The sequence below is a fragment of the Seriola lalandi genome, unplaced genomic scaffold (assembly GCF_002814215.2).
Source record: "Seriola lalandi dorsalis isolate HSWRI2012SDOR001 ecotype SW California unplaced genomic scaffold, Sedor1 jcf7180002054865, whole genome shotgun sequence".
Classification (NCBI taxonomy): domain Eukaryota; kingdom Metazoa; phylum Chordata; class Actinopteri; order Carangiformes; family Carangidae; genus Seriola; species Seriola lalandi.
In genome coordinates this window covers 315,232-339,497 of record NW_019525418.1, presented here as the reverse complement: position 1 = coordinate 339,497, position 24,266 = coordinate 315,232, and the positions used below count along the sequence as shown (strand labels likewise).

Here is a 24,266-nt window from a genome sequence, read left to right as displayed (position 1 = left end):
AAGGCATAAAAAGGCATAAAAACGTCATAGTATAGTAATTAGTAAGGCATAAAAAGTCATAAAGTCAGTTCTTCAGATCATCCCGGGGCTCTGAAGAACTATTTGTGAATAATTGGTTGATGTAAATTTACATCTGAATATATTAAATAAAAGTGTTATAAAGTCAATAGTGGTGTGTATGTTATTTGTAATTAAGTTTCCAACCCCACTTTAGTTGAAAGACGACATACAGAGACTTAACAGTTTAATTTGCATTTCTTCAGTAAATTATATTTTATGAGAAATGTAAGAAAATTCATCCCAATCTGAATCAGTAAATATTGCATTTAGATTGTGCTTCTACAGGTTTTAACATTACTTTACATACTTAAACATTAAATGTTAACACAGATACTGCAAGTTGATGATTTTAATCTGTTTTACACAGTATTTTTTACTTTGTCTTCCAAAACAGAAGGTTTACTTTACAATATTAAGCATGTGTTAATATTTCATTGATTGACACTTCATTTTATTATTAGGAAAAAGTTTCTATGCAGAAACTTTTGATCATAATAAATTAGGAGAAATCTGTAAAATATATTTTACTTTAATGTTACGGTCTTTGTTTGGCTGCCGTTACCGCCAGTCATCTGAATGTTTTTTTATGATTTTTTTACAGTGTAGAAAGGCATAAAAAAATCATAAAAACAACATAGCATAGTCAGGCGTAAAGAACATCATAGTACAGCAGAACAATAACGTATAAAAATGTTGTAGTTTAGAACATACATATGGTGAAACTCTCAAAGTAGAATTAGAAAGATAAATAACTCAATCAAAAACACACATTCAGACATTTCTTTATTTATTTACAGTTTCTTAAAACACTTGAGCATTTTGAATGCTGATTATTGACTAAACAAAAGTTTAACAGCGTCTTAAGAGTGAAAGATGATGAAGAGCTGACGGATTCATTGGGATTCGTTTTGTCCTTTAATCCTGAACGAGTAGGAGAGAGAAGGGGGGGGGGGGGAGAGAGAGGTATTCTGCATGTTTCTGACCGTCCACAGAAAATAAATGACACAATAGAAATAAACATACAGGAAAAAAAACTGATAATGATTATTGATTGGCCTTAAAAGAAGAATAAATAAACATCTAATAGAGCTTCAGCATGGTTCAACCTAATCCCTCAAATTTACCTTGAAGTTCAGTTTAACCATCAAAGGTGATGTCATTCATTCTAATGAGACTTTATGGGGATAATTAATGGTTAGTAATATATTAATTATTTCTTCATTAATTTATCCTTGATAACAAACACTGTAAATGAAGATGTTTGGTAGTTAGACCTAAATCTGTCCTTTCATTCTAAAACTAAAGCTTAACATCCGTTTGTAAAAACCCTTAATGAAAAAATGAAGTAGATTTTAATGTGCAAATGACTTTCCCTTTAATTAAGAAAGACAAATTGATTAATGATGAGTTATTAAGGTTCGTGTTGGAGTGCTGAAACATTTTCAGCTGCTGTATTTCTTAATTATGTTTACTCTGACTCACTAAAACATTAATTGAATAAAATCTCATATAAGTCATTTGTACCTAAAATTACTGTAATTTTACTTAAATGTACAAACTCTTAAATAAATACATTTTACGTATTTTTTTCTGCCTTAAAATCCCCTTAAACACTGAATCTGTTCAAATCCATGAATGTCTCCATTAATTCAGTTCAAAATCTGTTAATCTGTTAAAACACTTGATACCGGATCAAGAATCCTTTAAATTTAATCATCAATTTATAGCTGAACATGTTTCTGAGCCCTAACGTAAAACAAAATCCCTTAACCTTAAGGACTTTTTAAAATGAAATGTATGTGTAACTACCAAACACCTGACTCAGACTGAGGTGTTTTCAGGGGTAAATTCTGGATGAATTCATAGTGAATTCAGGGTATTTAAAGTGATTTTTGTTTGACAAAGTCCTCACAGCTCCGTGCTCCTTCACCGATCACCAGGTTAAAATATCTTAAAGCGTCTGATCCAGACAGCGAAGCCGTTTCTAAAGCAGCAGAGAGTCACAGGACGACGCTGACAGATCAACCCGACGACATCAGAGACGCCCGTCGTACAAAAACATCTTACAGTCTCATTATGTACAAGGTCAAGACACAGTTTATGTACAAACTTCTCATCCTCTCAACCCTCCGTCCAGCGTCAATGTCCCGAACCTGGGCGAGCGAGAGACAGAGAGAGAGAGAGAGGTCAGAGGTTAATGTTTGGTTCTGTCATTTGAGGTATACATTAATGTGTTTAAGGGATTTTAATTGTGTTTTTGTGAATGTTGTTAATGTATTTAATGGGTTTTCACACAGTTTAAGGCGTTCAGAGGGTGAAACCCATTAAAATGTACAAAATATCATCAAAGCCTTCTATGAATTATCACTTTCATTTGAAGATAACGGTACTTTTATAGGGGTTTAAACGCTTCCTAACCATGGAGAAAATACATTAAAAATAGCTTCATATTACAATCAATTAGTTAAAATCCCTTAAAGGCTTCATGAATTCACCAACTCCTCAATAAAGCTGAAAATGTCTGGATGGCTTGAACGCTGCTTGGTCCAATTAAGGAGTTTTTACACCATTAAAGAAACATGGGAAACGAACCGTTAATGTTCCAGTCAGTCAGTTACAGGACTCTCAGTTTCCCCCTGCTTCCAGTTGTTATGCTAAGCTAGGCTAACATGTATCGCTACCTGAACCATGTGACTCTCAGAAAATGACCTCTGACCTCTCTAAGAAGTGGTTGTTCTCTGCCAGCTCTTTGACCACGCCCTCCATCTCTTCCTTCAGCTTCTTCATCCTGAAGAACAACATGGAGTCAGTCAGGGACTCTAATGATAATGATGATGATGATGATGAGTAAATCAAACACTTACCCGAGCGTCATCTCCACCAGTGTGTTCTGGCTCAGGTAGGCCTGAGGCTTCATCCCACTGGACACCAGAGGAAGAACCTTCTGAGGCAGCTGTTCCTGCAGCTGGACACACACACACACACACACACACACACACACACACCAGTGTTTAACAGCACCTACAGTGTTTCCTCTGTGTATTTCTGTCACAGTATGTGATGTGCAGTGGTGGATTGTGGGTAATGTGTTTTACCTTGATGGCTCTCTCCATCAGCATGGTGACCTCCTTCTCGATGCTGATCAGCTGACTGGACAGACTGAGCAGCTGCTTCCTCACGTGATGAACCTTCCTGAAAACACAAACACACACGCTTCACTGTTCACACTGTCGCCTAGCAACAGAGAGTGACACCACTGTGAATGGGTGAATGATGAGACGTGTGAGGAGATGAAGGTCAGAGAGATAATTGTCTTCATCAGTGTTTTACCTCATCCACTCTTCACTCTTGGAGATGAACAGACGATATTTCATGGCGCACTCCTCTGTGAACAGAGATCTGGCTTTACTGGCATGAAGGACCAACTTCTGTCTGTCAGAGACACACACACACACACACACACACACACACACACACACACACAGGTCAGGATTTCAGAATAAAAGTCCAGACTGATGGGGTATAGAAACGCAGTCAGAGTTAATGAAATCTGCTGATCAGTCAACTTACTTGTCAAATTTATGGATCTGTTCCTCGTTGTACGGCAGACCTGAACACAGAGGAGGGAAACCATGTGAATGTAATGTAAGGTTATATATATATACAGTATGTATACACATAGTTATCATTATGTGGAGGTTGGACTTTCTGACATTAAACACTAACAGCTGACTAATGACTGAACTGCTGTTGACACACTCACGTCTCTCTGCTTTGTCCTTCTTGAACTGCTGGTAAATGGCTGTGATGGCGTCCAGCAGCACTTTGATTTTCTCCACACTGCAGAGACAAGCTCACCGTCACACACTGATTTACACACACACACACACACACACACACACACACACACACACACACACACACACACACACACACACAGTCTTACTTCCTGTCCTTGGGGTGTGTTCCCACTTGTTGTGTCCAGCCGTCGGTCAGCAGGCCTCCTGGGAGAAATTTACTCTTGACGTCTTGTGTTGTTCGTTCGATGGGCTCCAGAGAGCTGGAGATCTGCAACATCCACAGATTATTGTGTTTCACAAGTTTCTCCTCAGAAACACCTCAAACACCATGGCAACCACATACAGAACATTCAGGAACACACTCAGAAAAAGTGCCTTTCACTTCAACTAGTAACCACAGATCATTAACACCTTAGCAACCACATACTAATGCCATAGGAACCACCTTAAACACCTTAGCAACCATGTATTCATGCCTTAGCAACCACATACTAATGCCATAGGAACCACCTTAAACACCTTAGCAACCATGTATTCATGCCTTAGCAACCACATACTAATGCCATAGGAACCACCTTAAACACCTTAGCAACCATGTATTCATGCCTTAGCAACCACATACTAATGCCATAGGAACCACCTTAAACACCTTAGCAACCATGTATTCATGCCTTAGCAACCACATACTAATGCCATAGGAACCACCTTAAACACCTTAGCAACCATGTAGCAATGCCTTGGGAACTATCTAAAATACTTTAGCGACTTCATGCTTATACCTTAAGAACAACCTTAAACACTTTCACAACAACCTTTTAATGTCATAGGAACTAATACCCAAAGAACCACAATTAATACCATAGCAACCAAGTAAACCACCTTACACCACATACTAAAGCCTTAAGAACCCCCTTGAACCCTTAGCAGTCATACTGCTTTAGCCACCACCTAGTATCATCTTAGCAACCAGTATTTAGGGTGTTGTGATACAACATACCAACCACTGAGGAGGTCGTTAGCACTAGCTGCTGATTTAGACACAGACAGCTCTCACAGATTTCATCCAGAAAACACAGAGTTTACTGTTTTCATTTACTTCCTGAAGTAGACACATGAATATATTGGAAGATGTTAAAGTCGTCATGTGGAGGACTCACTCTGCGAACCTTCTTGTGCATGTCTGAGATCTCGTCGTACTCTGTCGACAGCACGTTGCCCTGCATCAGCACCTCGAACCTGGAGGACACAGCAGAGTTAACAGTCTGTGGTTGGACTGTAGCTACACTGTCACATGATGTTTGTGGTGTGCGTCACTCACAGCTGCTCGGTTTTCTCCAGGATCTGTGTGCAGTAGTTACACAGATGGAAAACCTCTGACTTCTTGTGCTGGATCTCGCTGTAGTCCTCCTTCATCAGCTCTCTGGATACAAACATGTAAAGACGTGATGTTTTCACCATCGACACTCTCAACTACTGAAGACTCTCCATGTGAGAGAGAAATCTTTCATTCATAAAGATTTGCTCAGTCCAGGGTTTCTGCTTTACATCAGGTTTTTGTTCATTTCCTTTGACTTGGAAACTATGTGACATTTTTCTTTAATATTCTGATCCACTTCATGTATGTAAATGAAGACGGCAGCAAAAAGGAAGTGAGTCACATGTGAAGTCTGCTCAGAGTCCTGGTTCTCTCCTGGATCCTGTTTCATTACATACATTAGTTACATGTTGTGAACTCACATTAAACCTCGGACTCCTTTTCGTACCAGTTCCTGATAAACCAGCAGAGACTCGGAGGTTTTCCATAAATGTCCGACGTCGCCTGCAAAAGTCTGAACAACAGGAACAGGAAGTTCAGTCATCCAAGAACACAAAAGGACATCTGCCAGCCAATCAGCTGTTGGTGTTAAATGGTCACTGGTGTAAAAATGAAACCTTAACTTGCTGCACTAAATCTTTTTCTCTTACTCTTTAAATAATCATTAATTATTAAGGTAACTGCACCTTTGCGTAGCTGGCATCCAGGTCGAGGTCGTAGCGAGGCTGAACTTTAGGAGGACTGGCTGTGGAGACACAAACACTCAGAGATAAAGCAGCAGCAGCGACTTCCTCTCTGGTTTGATTTCAAACAGGTTCTGTACAGAGCGGCTGCACCGCTCGTTCAGAGGCGAGGAAAGGCGGTTCTGATTTTTATTTACGAAGCAGAAGCAGCAGCTTGATAATATGAGTCTGCAGGTTCAGGAGGTAAAATTTAAGACCTGGTATTTAATTCACGACTGAACCGGATTGTGCGACTGGACGATATTTAAATTCTGAATGTATAAATAAAAGAAATCTCTGTTTTAGAGACTGTAGGTTTTAGTTGTTCTGCCGCCGCCGCCGCCGCCCTGCAGGAGGCAGCGTCTCACTACGTACGGTCTTCGAAGATGAGTCCCACGGTGGCGACGGACTCGCGGCTGACGAGCATGATGGGATTGTCTCTGGAGGTCTTGGGGAAGGTCTTGGCCTGGCGGTTGGGGTCCAGGACGAGGCGGCGGCCCTCGTACAGCAGCTCCTGGTTGTGCAGGGGGATGCTGGTCCTGCGGGACAGCAGCTCCTGGAACAGCGCCGCCCTGTGGACAGGTGGAGAACACAAGCTGTCAGACTCACATGAAGTTTAAATCAGATGTTTTTAAAGCAGCAGATGGAGCTCAGCAGGGAACTGGAAATTTCCTAGAATCTGTGACACCACTTCCTGTCTGACGGCGTGCCGTGCGTCTCTGAGTCTTACGTGTTGTACTCGTGGATGTAGACGTGGTGCAGCGTGGCCTGCTGCAGGCTGAAGACGTACACCACCGTCCTGTGCAGGATGTCGTTGGTCTCGGCGAAGAACTGGTCGAAGCCCCAACACTTCTCCTGATCCGCCTCCAGGATGTTGGCGAGGACCGGAGTCAGGAGACTCTGGAGACCCCTGGAACATCAGAGCAGAGGGACACAGGTGTGGGGTGAACAGGTGAGCTCAGGTAGATCAGTTTCCACCTCGGAAACAACAGTTTGACAAACCCTCAGTGGTCACATGATATATTATATAATATATAATATAGGTCACAAAATGTGAGTGAATGATGTAAACAATAAATCCTGTCAGGTTCACATTCAAATGACTAATTTCATCTATTTATTCATTTTCTTTTCATATTCATAATGTTTTTATTATCAAAAGTAAATGAGGGCTAGGCTAAGCTAGGCTAAGCTAGGCTAGGCTAACCCACGTTAGCTTTAATAAAACAATTTATAATAAATAATAATAAAAAAGAACAAACAAAGACATAAAACAAAAACAAAAAAAGATTTTGTCCTGCAGATGCAGAGCTCTGCTGAGTGGGTGTGTCCTGCGGCGTAGAGAGCGATGACATCACAGTGCGAGCTCTTACTTGGACAGACTGCAGGACACCGGCATCTCTGTGCTCCACTCGATCTTCCCGTTCTCACACTTCTGGTGACCGGAGATCGTCCCTGACGGTTTCTCTGTGATGATTTTATACCTGAGACAAACAAACATCCGTCAGTTTAACGTCCCTTTGTCTTCTTCTCCTCAGAAAACAAAGTTCACCTTCACGCCCTCACATGACTTCCTTGTTCCTGCGCGGCCCCTCGAACGGTCTGAACGGGAGGCTGCCGGTGGCGGCGTGGTAAAACGTGACGCCGATGCTCCACAGATCCACCGTGGCGCCGTATTTCTTCTGGTGGTCTTTCCTCAGCACGGCGCGCTCGTACATGTCGGGGTGCTGCACAGGAAACACACGAAGAAGAAGATTTTATAGATAAAAGCTGAAAACAAAATAAAGACAGAAAACTTGACAGGAAGTTGCTCACGGGTGTTTGGGTTGTTCTACAGGTGATTTGAAGTTTCAGTCTTTATCTGACTGATTTCATTCAGGTGAAGCGATGACCTCACACCTGTTAGAGGCTGTAATTAGCAGAACTCACTGGGGTTCGTCCTCTGAGGATCACGACAGTCTCCACCACATTTCAGACTTTTAATAATCATGTAACTGTAAAATCTGAACTGAAGTATGTGGGTGTCCCTCGGCCTCCACATCGCATTCATGAGATTGATTATTGATTGTTATTGATGACAGTGGGACGTGTCCTCACCAGATACTCCTCTGTCCCGTACAGAGACACGAACTGCTCGTCGTCCTCCAGCTCTCTGGCGGCTCCGAAGTCCGTCAGCTTGTAGACGGAGCAGCCGTCCTCTCCGATCACCCTCATGATGTTTCCTGGTTTAATGTCCCGGTGGACGATCCCGTACTCCCTCAGGTGGTTCATACCTGCCACTGGAGGAGCCAAGCAGCCAATCAGAGACATGCACACAGAGCCTGTCTAAATCTAACTCTACAGCTCATCAGTGATGAGCCTCAGTGACGGTTCACACATGATCCTGATGAGGATGAAGAGCTCTGAGGTCATCCTCACCCACATCGTGAAGAACGATGAGGAACTCGTCCTCCGGGAGTCCGTAGGCGTTGGACGACTCCTCCAAGACGGTGTAGAGACTTCCACAGGGACAGTACTCCATCACCAGGACCTTATGACGGGTGTTGGACTGAGGAAGAGGAGGAGGAAGAGGAGGAGGTCAGACACGTATACACTCTAAACCCTCGTCATCATCAGACAGACACCGACCTCTTCCTCCACAGCGAAGAGTTTGACGATGTTCTTGTGGTTCAGTTTCTTCAGAACCTCGAACTCTCTCATCTGGACGTCGAGCGGCCGCAGAAAACTCAGGTTGTTAAAGACTTTGACGGCGTACAGGTCTCCTGTTTTCTACACACACAGTAAAGTCATTCAGTTACACACCATTATATATATATACATATACATATATCATTATATATGTTACACATCAAACTATGGAGCTGCTACTAAAACTTTGTCTTTAACACGTTATTGGGAGGAATTGTGTTTATTTGTTTTACTACAGCTCCCTGATGATTCCCTAGAAACAAACTGACGTACATAAATATATATATTTATATATATCTATATATCTCTTTATGTCTTAAATGTTTTCAAAGCACTTCCAGCTGCAGCCTGTGTATGAAATGTGCTGTATAAATAAAGTTTATTATTATTATTATTATTATCTGTGTGTTCGATTAGTGCACATTCAGTTTAACTATAATGAACAAAATGCAAATGTGAGATTTGTCTTCCTGTATTAAATTACAGGTGAACATATAATTCAGCAGATATATAAGTATTATCATGAGTTCCTATTTCAGGTCTGAGTGTGAATGATCATGATGTGAAGATTTAAACTGAATCCTCAGTTTCTCTGAAATCTTTATGTCGTTGTCAAACTTTTAAAAGATGCAGAAACTAAAGAAATAACCTGTAATTCTCACCACACCCATGTAAACCCCCCCGCCCTGCTCAGATCTGCTGCGTTGACCCGACAGACCCGAGGTGTCGACATTAAATGAGACATTAGATCTTAGATCAGGTTCAGACTTATATCTGACTTTAAAGGTTTTGGGGAAACTCCCGGTCGAACTGTCGCAGCCTGAAGGGCTGAAGGTCTGAGATCTGCTGGATCCACTACAAACACAAACTGATCTGAGAGGAGGAGGAGGAGGAGGAAGACAAACTGAGACGCCACTGAAACCCGAGCTGAAACTGTGAGATGAGAAATGATTCATGCTGCAGCAGAATCTTGTTCTACAAATGTGAAGAGAATCTGTTTTTCATTCTGCTTCCTCCTCAGACTGTGACCCACGGATTCATTAAAAAAATATATAGTGTGAATTTAACATTTTCTGTTTTTTCTTCATCAGCTTCTTTTTATCTGATCAATGAATCAATCAATCAATCAATCAGTTGATCGACAGATTCAGTCGTTTGTCAAGAAAAGATCTAAATAAAAGTTCAATATCTGCAGATTTCTGTCTCTGAGAAGAAAAGATCTGCTTCTTCTCTTTGTCATGAATCATTTTCCACTGATCAAACAAAACTAAACATTTATGACTTTATTTTATCAGATTTACTTTAATATAAAAAGGAACAGAATCAATAATGAAAATATTGACGAGCTGCAGGCCCAGTGCAACACTCATTAGTTCTGCAGGTATTTCACATGTGGACCTGCTGATGGCGCTGGAGGAGAAGATGAGAGGACGATCAGAGTGACCACACACGAAGCCACGCTGCCGACAACGAGCTGCAGTCATTCATCTAATTAATCCTCTAATATTATAACGAGCCTGAGAAGAACAAACTCACTGCAGCTGGAAACTTTCAGAAACTCGTGGATCATTTCAGTTTGTTCAACTGTCTGGTTCCACTTTCTACCAGACACAATCTGTGACACTCCCATGATGCAATGGGTCTCCGACACACCGAATGGAAACACGGAGTGTGAGCTCGGAGCATTAAGTGTCGAACACAGGACACAGGTAGCGTGTTGTTGTTCCTGGTAACCATGACAACCCTTGTTCTCCGGGAAACAGCTGCAGCTGGTGCAGAGGCAGGGATGAACTCTTCTGACCCTGTGTGGGTTGTTTTATATCCAGTTCATATTTATATATTTACATATTTATATATTGTGTAAAATATCAGACATTGTCTGGAAAATCAACTTTCTGTAAATAAAACAATGCTGCCCAGGGATTGGCTCTGACCCCTGACCTCTGACCCCGCCGCGGCTCAGGTTCATACCTTGTGTCGTCCTCTGTAAACGTTGGCCGTCGCCCCCTGACCCAGCAGGTCTGAGATGAGCCACAGGTAGTTGGTGGTGCTCTGCATCCTGACGGCTGCAAGTGATCCTGAGAACACAGAGACAGCTGATCAATACACCGGCAAATGATCGATACCATCATTACACCAGGCACTGATCAATACTATCAATACAGCAGGACGCTAATTTAAATTATTTACTCTATTAGTGTTAATTTATATTATTCTAGTTTTTATTGCTGAATTGACCAAATTCTTGTCCAACACATTTCATTGAACCGTTGACCTTGTGTAACATATGACGAATAAACTTGAACCTGATCGATGCGATCAATAAACCAGGAGGGCTGATCTGAAGCTCACTCATTTGGAGAATCAAAAGTTTCATCAAACATCTGGTCAGATCCATAAATAAATATCTTGACTGAAACTTTGATCGAAAATCTCCAGAAAATGGGATTTTGTTTAATCTTTAAGCATAATTTTATTTTATTTAGATTTATTTTTAAGTTCTTTATTCAAAACTGGTGCAAAAACATCCAGTTCAATCATTTAAATCATGTTCAGAGTAAGATCAAAATATTTAAAAGTGTTCTTTAGGTACAGAACTTTATTGTTCAAGTTTCTCACTTGGCTGCATATAAAACTTTTCCAGTAATTTTACTAAATATTTTGACTAACTAATTTTTTACATCATCGCATTTCTGTGTTAATAAAATATTTCCACCAGATTCTTAAACAGCATTTCCAGCATTATTTACCTCCTTGCTAAAAGATCTTAGAACTCAGGTTATTAGTGTAACCAATGAAGAAAAATATTTTTAATTACTCTAATAATTCATTAAGATAATTGACCTTTGATTATGAACCACAGTGTAGGTGTTATCTGGCTTCCCACCATTATCTCCTGTTGTATCTGTTGACTGAAGCTGTGGTGGAGGCCTGACACTGACAAGAGAGGAACCAGCACAGCTTCAGTTCTGCCCTCAGGTGAGTCAGCAGGTATCACAGGGTCAACACACCTGAGGCACATTCTTATCATGTATGTTTTGATAATAACTTTATAGAAAAGTAATATTAGAAATGAAGAAGGGGCTAAGTTATAAATAAAGTTTATATTTCGGTGGGGTCGGTTGGTACGCAGTGACGTCACGGGGTGTCGGTGGGAAATTCCCGTTTCATGGCCTAAAACATCAAACTCACCGCGACGGGACGGAGACACGACACGTTCCAGTTAAAACAGACGGTTTTAACGGACCGGAACCTGCTGACGTTTCACACCAGAACCTCTGAGTAAATCCTCCACCGGAGCTTTAACACGGAGCCGAGCACCGGAACCGTTAACGTTAGCTGATCAGTCCACACACACACGGTTCTGTCACCAGTTCGATCACAACCTGACTGTTGGATCAACGTTAAAAAAGCTGAGAGTTTTTTTGTGCGGGACCTGATTCTTGTGTATTTTCACTTTCTGTCGTCAGACACAGAAACACGATCATTTAAACCCGCGTCGAGCTAACAAGCTAACCGTTCAGACCGCCCGGGAACACCGGGTCCGTTAGCTAACATGTCGAGCTGTGAGGCGGTAACGGAGAAAAAAACGTCTTTACGGTTTTTGTCGTTTAAAATTAATCATATTTATATTTGTTTATTTCCTCACCCTTCTTTCTGCGGCCGATTGCTCCTCTTCCGCTATTCCCTTGTCATGTGACAGACGCGGACCAATCAGCGCGGGGAGATAACGAAAGGGGCGTGGTTTGAATCTGAAGTTCTTTTACCGTAATACTCAGAGTAGAACAAAAAAGAGTGCGCAGTCATTGGACACAGTTGAGGAAAAATAAATCAGGACAGACTTTCAACATTATTGTTCTGTTGTTTTAGCAACAAATAATTAAACAGTAGATAAAACTTTATTGATCAAGCTGAGAACAGCTGCGGTAAGGGGAGCTGATCTCTATCTGTGTCAGAGAGAGTGCGCAGTCCCGGATCTGACCCGTTATTACGGTAAAATCAAAAGGCAACGATTCGGAAAATTAAAACCGATACTTATCATCTCTTATCTAACAAATATATCGATACACACTACTAATACTATTATTACTTTAATTATATTAATAATACTAGTATTGATCATACTACTGACCGTACATCATAATGACGTTACATTACATTGAAACAAGACACCTGTAGTTGTTTTTTCTCTTTGTGGTTGTTTTTTTCCCGCTTCATGGTCATTTTGCTTGTCTTTGTCATTTTGCTTGTCTTTGGTTTCTTTGAGTCTTAAAATTATATTAAAATTATATGATAATACAACGATTACACATAATTATTCCTGAAATACTCAAAACAGCTTCACTATTCATACACAAGATGGCAGCACAGGCTGCAAACAGGGTTAATAAGTAGTGGAACTGGTGTAGGGTGATTCTTAAATAATTAATATAACATACAATTTATCACACTGTATACAAACAGACAGACTATACTTCTTATTTTCTTTAAGTTTTATTTGAATTAACCAATTCTTATAAACAAAACTAACAGCTCTAAGTCAAATAACTATTTTTCTATATGTACCAGGAACATCCTGGGGAATTATCAGGAAGGTCCAGACCTCTGAGGTTTAGTTTCCCCGCATTAACGTCTAAATATGGTTTCAAAGTTCTCAACACTGTCAGGAAGAACGTTTGTTGTTTGTAGATTTTTTAATTTTTTTTATCTTGCTTTATGTTTTATTTGCCTTGTAAAGTGTCCTCAGGTTGTAAGGCACCTAAAAGTAACATGTATTATAATTATTTTTATTAAAGCCTTGGAATAAAGAATTAGACATTACATAAGTTGAGAAATGTCAATATATAATGGTGGTTATTTAGCTTTATTATAGATACTGTTAAAACCTGGAAAATCATGTTAAACAATCGATTCTATTGTCAAAACTTTTTATAAAACATGAGAATTTGAGCTGTAGTTTTGTGTGTAATGTTCAACAGTGGCACACAGTTCACTGCAGTTAACATTAATTAGATTATTTCATGTGGTTTTGTATTGACTTGTTCTAAAGCAATATATAAACAGTATCAATAAAAATACTGGATATAATTTACCACAAAACATGAATCATCACACCGACACGGAGGTAAAAGTTCACTCACTTTATATTTAACAAAAAGAAAAAACTCAGCATTTCATCAGTTACAACAGCTTATGGTGGCAGCTGGATGGGCTGTACAGGTCCATCGGATACTCTGGTTTACAGGTAAAGCAGTCATCGTATAAAAACGTAGAGTTAGTGGAAATTAAATGAACATGACGAACCAAATGTTGGTCATCTCCAAAAACGTCCTCGCAAAGCACCATGGGATCAAAACGGATGAAGGACATTTAAAAAAAAAAAAAAAAAAAAAAAAAAAAAAACACGACACAAACTTCTGTTTTTCCTGTTTGAACCTCCGAGAAACCTGGAGACAAAAGTGCTTTCTTTAAAAAAAAGAAAAAAGAAAAAAAGAAAATGACTCAGCCTTTTTCAATCTTTTTACATTTCTACTTTCTTTGACCTTTTTCACCCACGTTCCTCACAACCTGTTCAAAAAGTCCAAGCTCAGACCGTCGACTCTGACGACACAGAGGCGTTTGATTCGTCTCGGTTCTGTCTGATGACGTGTTTTTATTTGTTCCTTCAAACCAAACGAAGCTTTGACAGAGTCTGGAGGGACGAGATTCTGGTAAATGAATCCAGTAAATGAACAGAGCAGAAGAATTGACATTTTAAGATTTTTAGTTGTAAAAGTTGGAATTAAATTTCTGTTGAGATCATGATCTTGTTGATTTTTGATGTCAGATAGTTTCAGGTTTCAATCAAAATGTCTGTTTTATCTACACAAACGTCTTATATTTAATATTTGGCATCTAGTGGAAAAAAAGTTTTGGTATTTACCAAAACTGTTATTGAATCAAGATTAATAACCAAATATTTAAAAATTCTAAATGATACCCAGCTCTTCACATCAGGAACGTTACTGCTCTTAATTTAACATCATTTACATCATCATAGCTTTTAATTTCGACAAGATGATTTCTGGATTCCATCAAGTTCTTATTTTGGATCCTTCAAATATTAAAGTCAATATATAAAACTCTAATTACTTAATTTTATCACCATGTTTTAACATTTCAGATTTCAGACTAACAGCTGTTACCTGTAAATTCACAGAAAAAAAACTTTTCCAGTTCACGCACAAAAATATAAAAAGTTAATTATTAACTTTTAATTTGAGGCTTGATGCTTTTAAACTGAAGGAACAACAAAAACAAAAACCCGTCACCATCCAGACTCTGAAAAACCTGATGTTACCATGTTTCACCACGTCGGCCATCTTTGTTTTGGACTCTTCTAAAACACACAAACCAAACGTCCACCTTTACACAACAGTTCACTCCAGCTGCTCGACAACGACGACGTTTTGTACCAGAAATCAGTTAAAAAAATAAAAGTCCTGTAAAGTGCAGTTAGCGAATGAGAACCTCTCCCAAAAAAAACAAACAAAAACAAAAAACAAAAACGGTTTAATCTGATGTGTGTGTGTGTGTGTGTGTGTGTGTGTGTGTGTGTGTGTGTGTGTGTGCGCGCAGTCGGCCTGAAACACACCTGGGTGTGTCGGTCAGTGATTGTACCACAGGTAGCTCTCAGCTGGTGGACAGGTGTGGGCAGATGTGGAGGACGTACGGAGGCAGCAGAGAGACAAAAATATACGTTCATGACTTTTGGCATCGTCACTGGTTTGTAGTGGTTTGAGTTTCTGACGTTTTGATTTTCTGCACAATCTGAGCGAGCCTCAAAATATCACTGCATTGTAGAAAATTTAATTTTAAATCCCTAAAATCTGATTCTCTTTAACAAATCCAGAAAGATCATTTCAAATCTTCTTCACATAAAATAAAGACAATGACTGACGGGTCCAAGACAATAAACTGTGCGCAGAAATTAACATCTTGTGCTCAAATAATTATATTTTGTGTAATTATCTTGTGTGAATAAGATTATTAAAACCTCACACTTCAGCACTTTAAGGACTCCGTAGTTTCTTTGTCAATATTGACGATTGTTTCTGGAGAAACAGGAAGTCGAATCATCTCAACCAGATGCTGCAGTTTTTCAACATTTCAAAACAAAGTCACTGAATAATTTGAACTCAAACTAAATGAGTTGAACAGCTGAACATCAAACACTGAATGAACATTTAATTTGGTCAAACTGATTTTAGATTGTTTTCTATTTAATTAAATTGTTGAATATTTGTTTTCAGACATTTGACAAATTTGTAGAAAACGTGCAAAAATGTTTCAATTACATCTAAAAGGTTCAGATGACACCGAGTATGAAATTCAAATTTTCTTAAAGGGGCAATGTTTCTTTAAATGTCTAAAAGTTCCTCCACAGACTGAGACGATGGTTTCTGTGATTTCAATGTGAGAAATAAAAGGAAAGCAGCTCTTAGTGAGATCGGGACTCTGAACATGGAGATATGTCGGAGACGTGTTTGCTTGTAAAGCGTTAGATTGTCTTCAGATTCATGCTGGTGTCGTATTTTCTCTTTGACCTCAGGGCGGGAAACACGGCGACGCTCCTGCGACGATCAGAACGAGGCGTCTGGTCGTCGCGAGAAAGAAACAAAAGACTAAAAACAGATCCACAAAAAACAAAACAGAAACAAAAACAAGATTGTTGACACGAGCGTCGTCAAGGCAACAGAGTCGACGCCGCCTCAGGCTCCACCTCTGGTCCCAGCTTCAGCTTCAGGGTTTTCTGCCGCCACACGGTTAAAAAGATGATTTTGGCACAAACAGTCCTTCAAACATCAGGATGACTCGACACGAACAGACACTGAAACCTGGATATGTTCTTCGATTTGACTGATCTGAGATTGTCGCCGTACGTTTGGACTGATATTCTGTAGAAAAATATAATGAGGCAATATAAAAAAAGACGGAATGAAAAGTACTGCAAGAATTCAATGGATAGATTTACAATGATTTTTCTATATAGCTTATAAATACGTTATCTACACAATATGTGGTACAAAAATACTATAGAGCATTTAGTGGGCACTGGATTTCCTTTGTGTTTTTTTTCCTCGAAGTAACAACAACAACAACAACAACAACAACATAAAAATAAAAAAAAAAGATATGAAGATGTGTAACTGGTCAGGCACAAGGTCGAGTTCTTGGTGGGAAACGCTGCTTCCTCCACGTGTGAAGAGACGGGGATTAAAGAGCAGAAGAAGAAGTAACATGAGGAGGAGGAGGAGGAGGAAGATGATGCTCCCTGCTGTGCAGCTTTGGGTCGTTTTGGTTTAAATCCTGTCTGAGCTTCATGGTGATGAAGACGATGTCTGGATGTGAGTCGTGCTGCAGCGACCGGATCTCAAACGTTTAGTGGAAACTTGTTTTAGTGTTTGTACGGAGGCCCACAGGGGACAAAAGGAGGTCTGGGTCGCTTCTAGCAGACGCCTGTTGGCTGGGTGTTTTCACACGTCATGTGCTCTTGTCCTCTCTGGGCCTCCGTAGCGTTCAGTCCTGGTCTGATCGGCTGATAAATATGTGCCTCAGTGTTATTGCTTCAGCTCAGACCTGGTCCTGGTCTTCAGGACTCACATCCAATCAGACACGATCCTGATCCTCTGATGACGAGGAGGTCAAATCAGATCAAAGACCCAGAACCGCGTCCTCAGCCGGCCCCTCCCTCCTCGATCCAGTTCACATGGTAACTACAGACAAGATGGCTGCCGGGCGGCGCAGGCGGAGCTCTTCCTGTAGCTGTGGATGTTTTTCATATTTGGCATCAGATAAGTTAAAACGTTTCACCGTGTGCTTCGTGTCCTTCAGCCTCTTTTCTCCTGCTTTAAGGCAACTTATATTTGTGATGATTTTAATAAAACCTTTTCTTAAAAAATGTACAAATTTCTTAATACAAACCTCCATCATCAGTAAACACTGTATAGAAAATATATAAATATGCTTTTCTCTTTTTCAATGTACAAATGTTCTGCAGCTCCGTTTCTCTTTGTCTCCTTTTTGTCTCCTCCGCTCGCGTCAGTCTCTCTTTCCCATTTTTAACCTCATATATGCACAATTGCTATTTACAGTGAGGGGGCGGAGCTGTGTTGAGGGGGGCGGGGCGTTTGGCTCACGAGGAGTCCGTGCAGGGCGACGGCGGCGGCGGGTAGAGGTGGTGGGAGTAGCTGCGCTCGGTGTAAGGCGACGGTGGGCAGCTCTCACAGTTCTCCTCCGCCGACAGGTACTGGCTGCGGGGCGTCGGCGGCGGCGGGAAAGGCTCCGAGTCGTAGTTGAGGTCGCTGGTGTAGCCCTTGGCGGCGGCGGCGGCGGAGGCAGCGGTGCTGGACTTGAGCGGCGCCCGGCGTCCAGGTGTGTAGTCGCTGTCGCACACATCAGTGCTGCAGGGGGTGGTGGGCGGGGCAAAGTGGCGGTAGGTGTAGGGCCGGTAACTAAGAGACGGAAACAACAGCAATTAACAAACTGACACCGGATCAGCTGCTACAACAACTTAATTACTCTGAGTAAACAGCTGTGGGCGGGGCCAGCAGAAAACACCTGTTGTAGACACGCCCACCAAAACAATCCAACTTCCGTTTAAATGAAGCTTCATGTAGAATATTTTCATCTTCATCTTCCCGCCAAAACAAAGTGAATTTATCTCTTCCTGATTCTCTCAGCTGATCTGCGGCTTCGTTCAACAGATGTTGGATTGTGTTTGTGTGTGTCTTTTAAAAGTGTCTAAAACAGGTGTTTTGTTCTGGCCCCGCCCACAGCAGCTCGTCCTCCCGCTGCTCTAAACTGACTGAACATGGCGACCTCACACAACCCGACTGTCCCTGTAGACTTCAAATAAATATGGAGTTTTAATGTTGAACAAACTGAACTTTAATCTGAATGAAGGAAAAGTTCCACAAAGTTCAGATAAACATGTTTTATCTCTTCTGTTAGACGTGAAGAGATAGAAAATCAAACATCTCTTCATCTGTTTCAGTGTGTGACTTGTTTTTCTGTCTCTGTGGAAACTGTTTCCACCCCGAGCTGAGAGCACTACGTTATTACATGAAGCTTTTTTATGTTTCAGTATCATAAAGTGAATTAAAAACATGAAACCAGAGTCACTAGCAGCAAAGATAAAGAGAGAAAACACTTCAGGAACTGAACGTCCCGTCTGTGTAAATGACACGACGCGTTTTAAAACACGGCGGCGCTTCAGAGTCGTGTTGGTGTTAATTCACTGTTTGACCGGTCAGTCGTGTTCAGAGCAGCAACTACATTTAGTCTCTTTAGTGGAAACACAAGTGAAGGCTCTGGACTTCCTGGAAGAGTTCCTTTAGCCCCGCCTCTTCCCACAGGAATCTAAACACACTTTCACTTTCCGACATAAACGACCTCGGCTGCGAGCCGAAGCCGACATCAGACTCAGTCAGAGTGTTTCAGGTTTCAACACGAACAGAGAGAAGAAAACACTCGGGGGGATTGTTGTAAACGTTCACATGTGCTGCAGGAATTCATCCAAGACCCAGATCCTGCAGCCGGATCACATTTCCAGACCAGATCCAGGACTCTGGTCCTGAGCGCACGGAGGAGGAGCGGTGGTTACCTGTAGGATCTGTGTGTGGAGGGACTGTTGGACGAGTAGCCGAACTCCATGGTGTACTGAGAGCGAACGGTGGCCGGAGACGGAGGAGGATTCAGGATCTGAAACAAAGGAAATGTTGATGTCAAGATAGAAATCTGTAACGAGGAGAGAAGAAATCACAGGACGAGGAAACTGAACCGTTTCATATGAGACAGACTGACACAGGAAACTGATGTTATATATATACTGAAGTATATACATATATATACATTTACACTGTGTATAAATACAGCAGCTAGTTATAAAGTTTTTTCTTTTTTGTTGTTATTTTTCTGAGAAATAAAGGATCAAAGTTCAACAGATGAACTCGTGTTGCATCGCAGTTGTTTACATAAAGTTTTGATCATGTGATGCCGTCAGTTGTTTTTGCTGTTATTGTGTGTGACATCACCGTCGCTGTGTCAGCGTTGTGTTTTAAGTCTCTGACTCTCAGATCTGAAACATCAGCTTCATGCTCCGTGAAGGAAACTGCATCATTTCCATTAAATGAATAAATACATTTAAAAATGAACTAGAAAGACTCGGCTGTGTGATTAAAACATGAATAACGAGCCTGATAATTAACGTGTTTGATTGATCGATAATATAATAATTATGAAAACTGAGACAAAGTTTAAACTCAGTTTCTGATTCACTGAAAGAACAAATGAAATATTTATTATGATTCATCCATTAATGGAAACTCCTCTTTTATTTTGAAATGTTTCCCTGAGGAAACACGGACAGTGGTGCTGATGGCGAGGAGGCGTGACATCATCGCGGTCCGGACCTTCAGCAGTTAATCAGTGTGAAGCACTTCCTGTGTGTCTCACCGGGGGGAAGTAAGTTCCTTTGGTGCTGGACGAGCTGCTGGACGACGCTCCGGTGACGTGGGCTCGGTCGTACGGAGGTCCGCTGCTGCCACCCATGATGCTGAGCGAGCCAATCACAGACTTCCCTCTGGACATACCTGCACAGGTGTGAAAACAGACGTTAGCGTGGTATTCATCTGAAGAAGAAGATACGTGACGGGGTGCGTTTGTTTCGTGCGTCTGACCGGGCAGCGAGCTGGACAGCGAGCTCGGGTGCGGCACGTATCCCAGCGGCACCGACGACGGCCCGTGAACCACGAAGTCGTTGGTGACCGTCTCGCCGTCGTCCTTCATCTGCGGACAGAGGACGCGCTGACACACGAAGTACACGGCGCCCACAACAAACAGCGCCATGACCACGCCCACGATGGAGCTGATGGTGTTGTTGGGTGGAGGAGGCGGCTCCTCGGTCGCGTCTGACACCACAGAAGAAGAAGAAGAGACGTTAAATCACAAACGACCTGTGGGAAACATCTGGACGTGCAGATGTGGGCGTGTTCGGACTCACAGCAGCCGTTCTCGTCGGAGCTGTCCGTACAGTCCACGTTGTTGTCGCACTTCTTGTGTTTCCCGATGCACTGACCGTTAGAGCAGGTGAACTGGTCCAGAGGACACCGCACTGCAACACGCACACACACACACACACAGCGTCAGCACATCTGGCTCCCACATCACCTCTGACCCTCCAGATGTGGGACAGGTGAGGGTGTTACCTGTCACACCTTCACACTTGTTCTCGTCGGAGCGGTCCTGACAGTTGAACTCCCCGTTGCAGCGGAGGCTCAGGTCGATGCACTGGCGGCTGTCGCACTGGAACTCGGACTCGGAGCAGACGGGACAGTCCTCCTCGTCGCTCTTGTCGTCGCACTCGGCGTAACCGTCGCAGCGCCACGCCTGAGGGATGCAGTCCACCTCGCCGGACGTGCAGGAGAACTGCTCCGGGGAGCAGGTGGGGGGCTCTGAGGACGACACACACACACACACACACACACACACACACACACAGACTGTGAGCTTCAGCCCTGTGAAAGCTGAGTAAGGGGACCTTGAGTCGAGGTCTCTCACCTCCACAGGAGAGCTCGTCCTGCAGCAGCACCAGGTGGACGGGACACGAGCAGCGAGTCGTCCCGTCGCCCTTCACGATGCAGATGTGTGAGCAGCCGCCGTTGTCCCAGGTACACGGGTGTTTACCTGGACAACAAGGTCACAGGAGGTCAGGTGAGTCCGTTTAGGTCAACAGGAAATCATCCTGGCTCCATGTCATGTGATCAATTTGATTTACAACATTTATCATAAGTATTCTTCGATTTATTTTATTCATTTCTGTTCTGCAGACGACCCTCCGGTCGGAACCACTGGAGACGGATCCTCACAATATATTGATCGGATGTAAAGATCCCAGACATGTATTGATTTAACTTCCTGACACCAGGCTCTAAGCCGTATTCCTGAGTGGATGTGTGGTGAGTTCAGGGTCAGTGTCTCTGTGGTGACTCACTGTACTCCCTCATGTCCAGCTCGTGGACGGCGTGGATGTCGCTCAGGTAGGCGATGCGCGCCTGGATCTTGGTGCGTCCCTCTCGCGTCGTCTTGTCGATGCGCTCGATCATCTGCTGCTGCTTGTCGATCCAGTACAGGTGGTTCCCGAACACCGTCAGCCCGACCGGCTGCAGGATGTTGGAGTCGGCGATCACGATCCGATTGGCTCCTGGATTTTCAAAATAAAACCACCGGGGAAAAAAACAAAACAAAAACAAGGTTGTAGGGCAAAAAACTTCAGGAAAATAGGCAACAAAAGGGGTGAGAAACTGAGGGTGAGGCAGGAGGGGAGGCAGGAGGAGTGGACAGTGACACACCCAGGTCAGCTACAGAATAACAACCATTAATAAAGAAAAATTTATATATAAATCAATAAAACCTTCAGACACATCTGGAGATACAGATGCTGATTCTCAGGTCAGGAGGAGCAGCTGAAAGCTCAGGGAGGAGTAAGTGAGTTTGCTCAAAGGTCCAGACGAGACCTTCAAGCTGTTACTGTGGTTCCGTTAAAGAACGTGCAAATAAATATTAGAAAACAGTTCATAGTAATATTCAATTATTTACTTTTAATTCACTTTGTTCGTTATTAAAACTCCATTATTTGTTCATGTGTTCATGTGATCATGTGTTCATGTGATCACGTGATCACATGAACACGTGATCATGTGATCGACGATAGAGTCACGTTAATGTTTTTATTATTGCAGTTAAAATCTAGTTTCTTCCATTAGTGAACTGAGAGATAAATCAGTCCAACTGATGATTTCAGTGGTTCAAGTGTGACACCAGCATGTTTCTGGTCCTGGTCCTGGTCCTGGTCCTGGTCCTGGTCCTGGTCCTGGACTGGACTGGACTGGACTGGACTGGACTGGACTGGACTGAGATCTACTGTCATTACTTCCTGTTCCTGTTGTTGATGTAACCGTCCTGGCGGAGAATCACAGGAATGTTCTGAGCTCCAGGCTCGAGGTCAACGACCTTTACATCAGGTTGTTTGTTTGTGAGCGTATTGATGGTATTGATCATATTGATGGTATTGATCATATTGATGCTAATGATAGTATTGATGGTATTGATCGTATTGATGGTATTGATCATATTGATGGTACTGATTGTATTGATCATATTGATGGTATTGATCATATTGATGGTACTGATTGTATTGATCATATTGATGGTATTGATCCTATTGATGGTATTGATTGTATTGATCATATTGATGGTATTGATCATATTGATAGTATTGATTGTATTGATCATATTGATGGTATTGATTGTATTGATCATATTGATGGTATTGATGATATTGATTGTATTGATGGTCTCCAGCCCCTGCAGGTCCCTGATGTAACCCCGTACGGACAGCGAGGTGACTCACCGGAGAGGTCGCTGCTCTCGATGCGGCGCAGGTCCGAGTCGACCCAGAACAACTTCCCCACCTCGTTGTCGATGGCCAGAGCGACGGGTTTCCCCAGACCGCTGAAGAACAGAACCTCGCGCTCCGTCCCGTCCAGCGCCGCCCGCTCGATCTTCGGGGAGCGCTCCAGCAGGTTGGTGAAGTACATGTACCTGCAGGAGACAAGGAGGTTCAGTCAGAACCGCGAGTCCAAACCGCTTCAGAGGATCTGAGTCTCGCTGGATGTTTGTCTCTGGCTCCGGAGGAACCAGAACATCTGCAGAATTCATTTGTCAACCACACAACAACCCAGAGATCGCCGCACGAACCCCGGCCCGAAGGAAACCCTGCAATTACAGCTCCAAACAAGCGAGTCGGCACCGCCGGGCCACGCCGGCGGAGAACAAACGAGAGAACAAATGACGGAGTGATCGGGAACCAGAACGCTGCAGGACCGTGAAGGACACGGTTCACACAGGAACATCTGACGCTCTTTAAAAAAGCTCCTGCGGCTCATTTAAGATCCGACTGAAGAACAAAGACTCATTCAGGTGATGGCGTCTCTCCACGTCCTGGAACAGCCAGGTAGCTGTGAGCCAATCAGAGCTTTCCTCTCACCCCCTCATGTAAATAACCAGAGTCACCGCCTCTGCCACTCAGATACATCCCTGTCAGAAAATATTAACCGTTTGTGTGAAGTCTTGAGTTATGGCTTTGTGAGGTCACACTGACCTTGACCTTTGACCTTTGACCCCCAAAATCTAATCACTTCGTCCTTGACTCCTAATGAATGTTTGTGCTGAATCTGAATTAGTTCGTTTTCTGGCGTTAGTGAGACAACGCGTCCACGAGAATCAGACAGACAGACAACCTGAAAACAACATGGCTGCCGCTCTGACAGCCGCTGGCGTGGACACGTGATGAATAAAACAGGAAGTGTGCGCGCTCTGACTCGGCTGTGGACACTCACCCCCTCTCTGGGTTGACGACGATGGCCCGGGGCTTGTCGTGCTCCCCCCGCAGCACCACGCCCACCCTGCTGCCGTCCGTGCGGGTGACGTTGATGACGTTGGTGACCTCGCTGGTCCAGTAGATGAAGCGGCTGTAGATGTCGATGCTCAGGTCGTACAGCTGCAGGCCCTGGCTGGCTCCGCCCACAGAGCTCGACACCACAGTCATACTCTGAGTCAGAGACAGACACAGGTCAGGAA

At 42.7% G+C, this 24,266-nt stretch overlaps 2 protein-coding genes across 5 annotated transcripts in view; both read right to left on the bottom strand.

The window, feature by feature from the left end:
- Window positions 1-830: 830 nt before the first annotated feature.
- Window positions 831-12,317, bottom strand: tbk1 (TANK-binding kinase 1). 3 transcript variants are annotated; one of them, XM_023428046.2, is made up of 22 exons: window positions 12,235-12,317; window positions 10,557-10,663; window positions 8,526-8,666; window positions 8,316-8,445; window positions 7,995-8,176; window positions 7,464-7,624; window positions 7,271-7,381; window positions 6,628-6,807; window positions 6,273-6,469; window positions 5,862-5,920; window positions 5,598-5,689; window positions 5,179-5,280; window positions 5,018-5,096; window positions 4,007-4,128; window positions 3,824-3,900; window positions 3,631-3,670; window positions 3,391-3,492; window positions 3,156-3,252; window positions 2,925-3,025; window positions 2,777-2,848; window positions 2,171-2,213; window positions 831-981 (listed from the first exon to the last, which is right to left on the bottom strand). In XM_023428046.2, exons 2-21 carry the CDS (start codon window positions 10,641-10,643, stop codon window positions 2,174-2,176), a joined length of 2,172 nt encoding a protein of 723 aa, XP_023283814.1. In that variant the 5' UTR covers window positions 10,644-10,663; window positions 12,235-12,317; the 3' UTR covers window positions 831-981; window positions 2,171-2,173. The 3 variants fall into 3 exon arrangements, with proteins under 3 accessions (XP_023283814.1, XP_087035912.1, XP_023283815.1); XM_087179786.1 differs by having other exon boundaries at window positions 831-2,213; XM_023428047.2 differs by having other exon boundaries at window positions 831-2,213; window positions 5,027-5,096.
- A 1,394-nt stretch (window positions 12,318-13,711) lies between these two features.
- lrp6 (low density lipoprotein receptor-related protein 6) overlaps window positions 13,712-24,266 on the bottom strand; it is a 39,958-nt gene continuing 29,403 nt past the window's right edge. Inside the window, exons 14-23 of one of the 2 annotated variants that reach the window (XM_023428044.2) lie at window positions 24,026-24,237; window positions 23,038-23,228; window positions 21,619-21,828; window positions 21,186-21,311; window positions 20,834-21,079; window positions 20,629-20,739; window positions 20,306-20,536; window positions 20,082-20,218; window positions 19,231-19,328; window positions 13,712-18,079 (exon numbers count right to left, since the gene is read on the bottom strand). In XM_023428044.2, coding sequence (XP_023283812.1) covers window positions 17,761-18,079; window positions 19,231-19,328; window positions 20,082-20,218; window positions 20,306-20,536; window positions 20,629-20,739; window positions 20,834-21,079; window positions 21,186-21,311; window positions 21,619-21,828; window positions 23,038-23,228; window positions 24,026-24,237 — 1,881 coding nt within the window. In that variant the 3' untranslated portion in view covers window positions 13,712-17,760. The remainder of the gene's footprint in view (window positions 18,080-19,230; window positions 19,329-20,081; window positions 20,219-20,305; window positions 20,537-20,628; window positions 20,740-20,833; window positions 21,080-21,185; window positions 21,312-21,618; window positions 21,829-23,037; window positions 23,229-24,025; window positions 24,238-24,266) is intronic. The other variant, XM_023428045.2, reaches the window with a different exon arrangement.